Below are 6759 nucleotides of genomic sequence, written 5' to 3' on the forward strand. Positions count from 1 at the left end.
ACATAGAAAGAGGAAAAAGCAATTGAAGACTTGCCTCCATCAGTCTGGCCTATGGGCATGTCGATGGGACATTTTCTTTCTTTCTTTTTTAAATTTTTTTTTTAGATTTACTGTGTGTGTGTGTGTGTGTGTGTGTGTGTGTGTGTGTGTGTGTGTGTGTTTTGCCTGCATATATGTATGTGCCCTGCATGTATGCCTTGTGCCCACAGAGCCGGACGAGGACACTAGATCCCTTACAATTGGAGTTACAGATGATTGTAAGCTGCCATGTGTGTGCTGGATCCTCTGGAAGAGCAGCCAGTGCTCTAAGTGCTGAATCATTTTTCCAACTCTTTGGGTCATTTTCTTGGCCATCTAGGCAGGTGGTCCTGAACTAGATGTGAGCCTGGGAACAAGCCAGCAAATAGCACTTCTTGGTGGTTTCCACTTCAAGCTGCCGTCCTGCTGGAGATCCCGCTCCAGCTTCCCACAATGATAACTAAAATCTGTAAGATGCAACCAACCCTTTCTTTGACAAGTTGTTGGGGGGTCATGGCGTTTATCACAGTAACAGAAAGAAAATGAGACTGGTAGCCTGGTTGTCCACACCCCCAGACCACCCACCCTGCCTCGTCCCTGGTACACAGTGATCTCGGTAGAACCCCCATGCCAGTCTTCCTGACCTTTCACCACTTCTTACATACCACTTTGTTCACTCGCATCCTAACAGACCTGCACAGAAAACGAGAAGCATAGAAGCAGGAATTGAGAACAGCTTTGATGGGAGTAGAGGGGTATTCTAGTATTCCCAAGTCTAAAGACTCTTGTCAAAGCCCCAGCATGACCAGCAGGGCACACCTGGACCAGAAAGAACATTTGTCAGTGGTGAGGTACAGGTACAGTGGTGAGCTGGCCAGGCAGGAAAGCACACAGGAGTTAATCTGAAAGGTTCAGTCCTGCTGCTACTGAATACCTCAGTCTCCAGCTCTGGAGGGACTATCCCAGAGGGCAAGGCTTTAGAACAAGGCCTAAGGCTCAAGACAGCAGAAAGCTGTGCACACACACACACACACACACACATACACACACACAGGAACTTGGAGCTCCTCTGAGAACATAAATGGCTGGTGGACAAAGGCCCCTGAGGGTGCTCTTCTGAATCCATGAGGCTATCAGTTCTATGCAGCTAAGAACTCTAGAGGGTCTCGGGACCTTGTTCACAGGGAGTCAGTAGCTCTCCACTTGACCAGAAAGGACAGCACATTCCCCCTATAATCAAGCTATACTGTTTTCAAACAAACAAACAAACAAACAAACCAATGTTGGTGTCACAGCATAGGCGAGACAAACATGGCCTTGTGACGACCTACTACTCAATTATCTCATCTTATCCATAGACAAAATATAGCCTTGCAACCTGGGCACCTGAACAAGGTCATGAGACCAGCTCAGTCCTCCTGCCCAGGAGGCACCTTGTACCCATACATATGTCCTCTCATGTCCTCCTGTATGCAGGACAATGGCCAGACATTCTGGACCCCAGACTATTGTCAAATACCAAGCCTAAGCTCCGCAGAGACCCAAAAGCTATCTCATAGCCCAGCCTGTGAAGAGAAGGCCCTGGCGCTCAAACCTTCTCATCCTGCCCTCAGAAACTCTGTGGCCGCCTTCCCGCTGGACCACTGTTGCCTCCCCCAGCCTGGAAAGGCTGACTTTGCCCTTGCTGTCACTGAGCCTGAGACCACCTGGAGTAGGGCCTTCCGACCTAGATGGCTCTATTGTTCTACACCTGCCTGCCCTTCTCCAAGACACTACTACCTGCTGAGAGACTCTGGAGATATTCCAGAGACAGCATCCTGAAGATCCGCCTACAGCCTACAGGCTCGCACCTGCAGGCGGCTACAGACCACTGCCTACCTGCCGCAGGGCCTCCATCTCCTCGCTGGCTGCCTTCTTCTCGGATGTGCTGCTCTTGAGCTTGGACTCGGCCAGCTCTACCTCTGTCTGTAGCTTGTCCAGCTCAGAGATGACCTGGTCGCGCTCGCTCATGATGAGCTTGTACTCGCTGAACACAGCATCGCGCTCCTCCTTGTATTTCTCTGACTCCTTGGCAGTTTTCACCTGCTTGCTCCTCAGCTCCGTGAGCTCGGATTGCAGCAGCTCCATCTCCCACTGCAGGTCCTTGTTCTGGGCTGTGGCCTTGCTCAGCTCATGGTGGATCGTCTCAAACCTGAGGAGGAAAATGTGAGGTGGGAGGGGCAGGGACCTGCCATGTGAGGCTGCTACCCCCCAGCACCAGCCCCGCTGTGAGAGACAGTCAAGCATGAAATTTTGACTGAGGTCATTCTCACCCCCAGAGAGAATGGTCACGGAGTACTAATGCCCTGGGCCTGGAATGTTTCTCAGCCTTTAACAAATGCCAGAAGTTGAACTGAGGACTGCGTGCTCTCTACTCTACTAGAAAGAATGGCACATTTCTCCTGTAATGAGGCTGCATTACTTTGGGGAAAACACACACACATATAAAACCAGAATCACAGCATAGGAAAAGACGAACGTGGTCTCATGATGGCTTATAACAACCACTTCATTTTAAAGATGGACTTAATACAGCCATGCAACATGGGCACCTGAACAAGGTCACAGGGCAAACTCAGTCCTCCTACCCAGAAGGCACCTTGCTCCCAGGTAATATGCAAGATAGAGCCTGTCACATTAGAGCAGCATTTTCTGAGCTGCGTGCCCGAGAGCGGCAGTGCTTCAGGAGCTCCAGCACCAAACAATAGCCACATCCCCTGACTTCTGCAGCAGTCTGGGCTCGCTCTGGTGTCTGTAAATCTACTTACATCAGAGAACTTTCATAGGAAGCCAATGAACACCAGAGAGCCCACACGTGGCAGGAATGTGCTGTATTAAGTCTATCTAGAAAATGAAGTGGTTGGTATAAGCCATCATGAGACCACGTTTGTCTTTTCCTATGCTGTGATTCTGGTGCTACATGTGTGTGTGTTTTCCCCAAAGTAATGTAGCCTCATTACAGGAGAAATGTGCCGTTCTTTCTAGTAGAGTAGAGAACACGCAGTTCTCAGTTCAACTTCTGGCAATGCTGTCCAGGGTGGGAATCACATATCTAAAACCAATGGTTCTTAATAAAAATGAAATTTCAAGGAACACACTGCCTTTCCCATTTACAAGGTGCATGGCCACTATGGAGAAAGAGGTTTTAGAGGGAGATCCATGAGTCAGGGCACTCAGGACACAGCAGGATGCTTACATGGAAGGAACAGAAACAAGGCTAGTGCCGGATCAAACACAATACTCTCACTGACTGGAGCACAATTTTCTGAGGGGTTTCTCTCCTGGAAGCCTTGCAGATGATAAGACACCCACAAAGGACAGGAGCCTCAGACAAAGAGAACCCAGTTTACTACCCCCACCGTGCACCGCCCCGTGGCCAGCCTGGGCTCCTACCTCCTCAGGGAGAGAGCACACTGGTGTTGTAACTGAATGGCCGTGTCCCTCTGCTGGGTCAGCGTCTCCGTCTGCTTTTGCAGGCGCTCGTTCTCCTCCCCAAGCTGCTCCAGGCGGCTCAGGTCCGAGTTGTGCAGGGCAACCTTCTCGCTGTACCTCTTCCGCAGAGCATCGTAGTCCTTCTTGACTACCTCCAGCTTGTCCATGGCCGTATCGTACAGCTTGTTGAGGATCTCTGACGAGCCATTGTGCTTCAGCACCTGGGGACCCCAAGGACCCATGTTTACCAAAGAGCAAGACGGGCAGAGCAGGTATCACCCTTCTACGAAAGCAGAGGGTAGTGGGGAGTGTGGGTGTAGGTGTTTGTGTGTGTCCACTACTGTCCTCAGAGGGGTTGATCCATTCCTTCTCAAATGTTTGTGTTACAGAGAAGTCCTGGGTACTACGAAGCAAACCATTCTATGCGCAGGAAGACTGTAACGGCCAGCCTGAGACTTGAGTTTGAAAAGGTCTATGTTCACAGCTGCCTCCTGCCTGACTGGCATCCAGGAACCTGATGGTGATGGTGAGCTGTCATCAAGGAGAGACCAGCCCATATGAAGTCTGCAGCTTTGGTCCCTACTAAGCAGAAATGGACTGCAACCAGCACCCAGGAAAATCTATACACTGTCTGTCCACTGTGCTTCCCAAGAAGTGGGAGTGCCATATGAGCTGTCACATCTCCACACTGAAGATCAAATGTATCTGGTGTGACTCCCCTTGCAAATGCCATGTGAAAGCTGGACCTAGTTTCCCCTGGACTTACCCTTTGTCCTTTTTTCTTCCCTGTGTTGATTTCACCTTCTGTCCTACGGCTACAATTTTAGCCAGTGGGAACGATTATCTATTGAGTCTTGTTTTTGAGTCCTAACAAGTCACAGAACCTCAGAGATGGCATTAGGGACTTTCTAAAATGAGGGCATAACATGTCCAGTATTGTTCTAGGCATTGTCAGTAAGGAGCAGGAGAGGAAGCGATTGGGCCTTAAGGTCTGTAAATTTCAATGCCAGCACTGGGGGAAATGGACCCACCTATGGAACAAGAACAATAAGCTCCTATATTATCATCGACTTCAAGAAAGCGAAAACGGGAGAGTATCGTGTACAGGGGACTCTTCTGAGTGTCACAGAGTCGAAGAGGAAGGTTGTGAGGGAGGCTGCCACGTGGGGATGACTTTCTAAGAAAGTGATTTCTAAGTGAAGCTAACCAAGAAAAGAAATTGGCCAAAAAGCACGGATAGAGCCAAAGGCGGGGGGCACAAGTTCAAAGGCTACAGGGCAGACACACAATGTTGTGCAAGCGACAGCAAGAAGTGGATACAGACTGGGTAAGATGGGTCCACATGGGGGCTTCTAGAAGCATGCCTCAGTCCCAGGCTCAGAGGGAAGGCTGAATCCTGACGATACAACAGACTGCAGGCGTCTGGAGAGCATAGTGGAGCGTGCCTGTCAGCCCAGGACTCAGCAGGCTGAGGCTACGGCAGGATCTAGGTTGGAGGCCGACTGAGCTACATACACTGCAAACATGCCAGCCATGGCTGTGTAGCCAAACTCTGTCTCAAAAACAATAACCAAAAAAACCAAAACAAAACAAAACACCAAACCAACCAAACAAACACAACCAGAGAAACAGAGAGAATATGAGCACAAGAATCCATCCTCATGTGAATTATAGGAGCTCAGCTTCACCGGGGGTGCTGTTTAAGAAGGGAAAAAGAAAACAAAACACGAGCAAACCTGAGAAGACAGGGTTTTTCGGGGGTTGCACATCTCACAGATCTTGGTAACGCACCACCTCTGTGGGTTTGCTTCCTTATTTCTCAAATAACAGGACAAAACCGGAAAGGCTGGCTTAGCCCCTGCAGCTCCTACAGCCCAGGAATAGCCTTGCTCACCCTGTGGGCCCTGAGTTATCAACACCATCTTTGCAGCCCAGACAGTCACAACCTTGAACCGTGGGACATTTCCTCCAGAGACAGACAGACCATCTACACAGAAGGAACAGGTGATTCAAAAGTCAGAATTAAGAGGGAGAAATGGCTCTGTGACTAAGAGCACCCGCTGCTCTGGCAAAGGACCAGGTTCAGTTCCCGGCACCCACATGCTAATTTATAACTGTCTATAGCTCCAGTCGCAACACCCTTTTCTGACCTTTATAACTGTCTGTAGCTCCAGTCGCCGCACCCTTTTCTCACCTCCACAGGCACTACCCACATGTGGGAGGCATACACCCTGTAGGCAAAACACTTGTACGCATAAAATAAAAATAAATCTTTGAAAAAAATCAGGGGGCTGGCGAGATGGCTCTAAGGTTAAGAACATTCAAGGCTCTTGTAGAAGATCTGGGTTTAGTTCCCAGCACCACAGATGACTGTAACTCCAGCTACAGGTCCTCATCTGGCCTCTGTGGACACCCATAGGCAGATCCACATGCACACATCCACAAAAATAAAAAATATTTTATAAGCTATAATCTGATCTCTCTCTCTGTGTCCTCGCCCCCCCACACCTTCACACACACCCCCACCCCCCCCAGACCCTCCCCGCCCCGCTCAGAAGCCAAGGCTGCAAGGCTGTCAGAAGCCAGCTCCACCCACCTCTCTGCGTCCTTCATTTTTCCTCTATTTGTTATGATGTTTGGAGCCTAGGTGTTAAACACATTCCAGTTTCCGTTTCAACTTACTGAATTCTTGGATTACAGCATATGCTATGACCCCTAACTTTCTTTCCTGTTCTTTTCGGAAACTACTCCTTTCAAAAAGAAATCTTAGTGCATTGAAATACAAAACTTATTTACAAAGTAGAAGGTAAACAAACCCTCACTGTATTGTGGAAACATTTTACTCTCAGACAGACACTGAGACACACACACACACACACACACACACACACACATAACCTGGGAGTCATTCTGACAGTAAAATTCTCCTTAGGAGGAGGAAGAGGAGAGAGGGGGGAGGAGAGAGGGGGAGAAGAGAGGGGGAGGGGAGGGCAGGGGAGGGGGACAGCGGCCGTGGCAGAGAGAAAAGCAGCAGTCCCTGTCCAGGTGACACAAAGCCTGCAATCCCAGCCCTGGAGAAACAGAAGCAGGACCGTCAGGAGTTCACGGTCATCCACAGCTACATGGCAAGTTAGAAGTCAGCCTGTGTCATAGGAGACGCTGTCGCAAAAATGAAAACATGGGCTGGAGAGACAGCATCAGTAGTTAAGCTCACCTGCTGTTCTCATAGAGAACCTGAGTCCTTTTCCCTCACACACACACACACACACA

At 49.5% G+C, this 6759-nt stretch overlaps 1 protein-coding gene across 3 annotated transcripts in view; it reads right to left on the minus strand.

The window, feature by feature from the left end:
* Window positions 1–6759, minus strand: part of Dlg5 (discs large MAGUK scaffold protein 5) — a 115007-nt gene that overhangs the window by 43395 nt on the left and 64853 nt on the right. For all 3 annotated transcript variants that reach the window (XM_021203961.1, XM_029541312.1, XM_029541311.1), the window contains 2 exons: window positions 3451–3710; window positions 1897–2209 (listed from right to left, as the gene is read on the minus strand). In XM_021203961.1, the coding sequence (XP_021059620.1) occupies window positions 1897–2209; window positions 3451–3710 (573 nt within the window). The remainder of the gene's footprint in view (window positions 1–1896; window positions 2210–3450; window positions 3711–6759) is intronic.

Source organism: Mus pahari, chromosome 8, assembly GCF_900095145.1.
Source record: "Mus pahari chromosome 8, PAHARI_EIJ_v1.1, whole genome shotgun sequence".
NCBI lineage: Eukaryota > Metazoa > Chordata > Mammalia > Rodentia > Muridae > Mus > Mus pahari.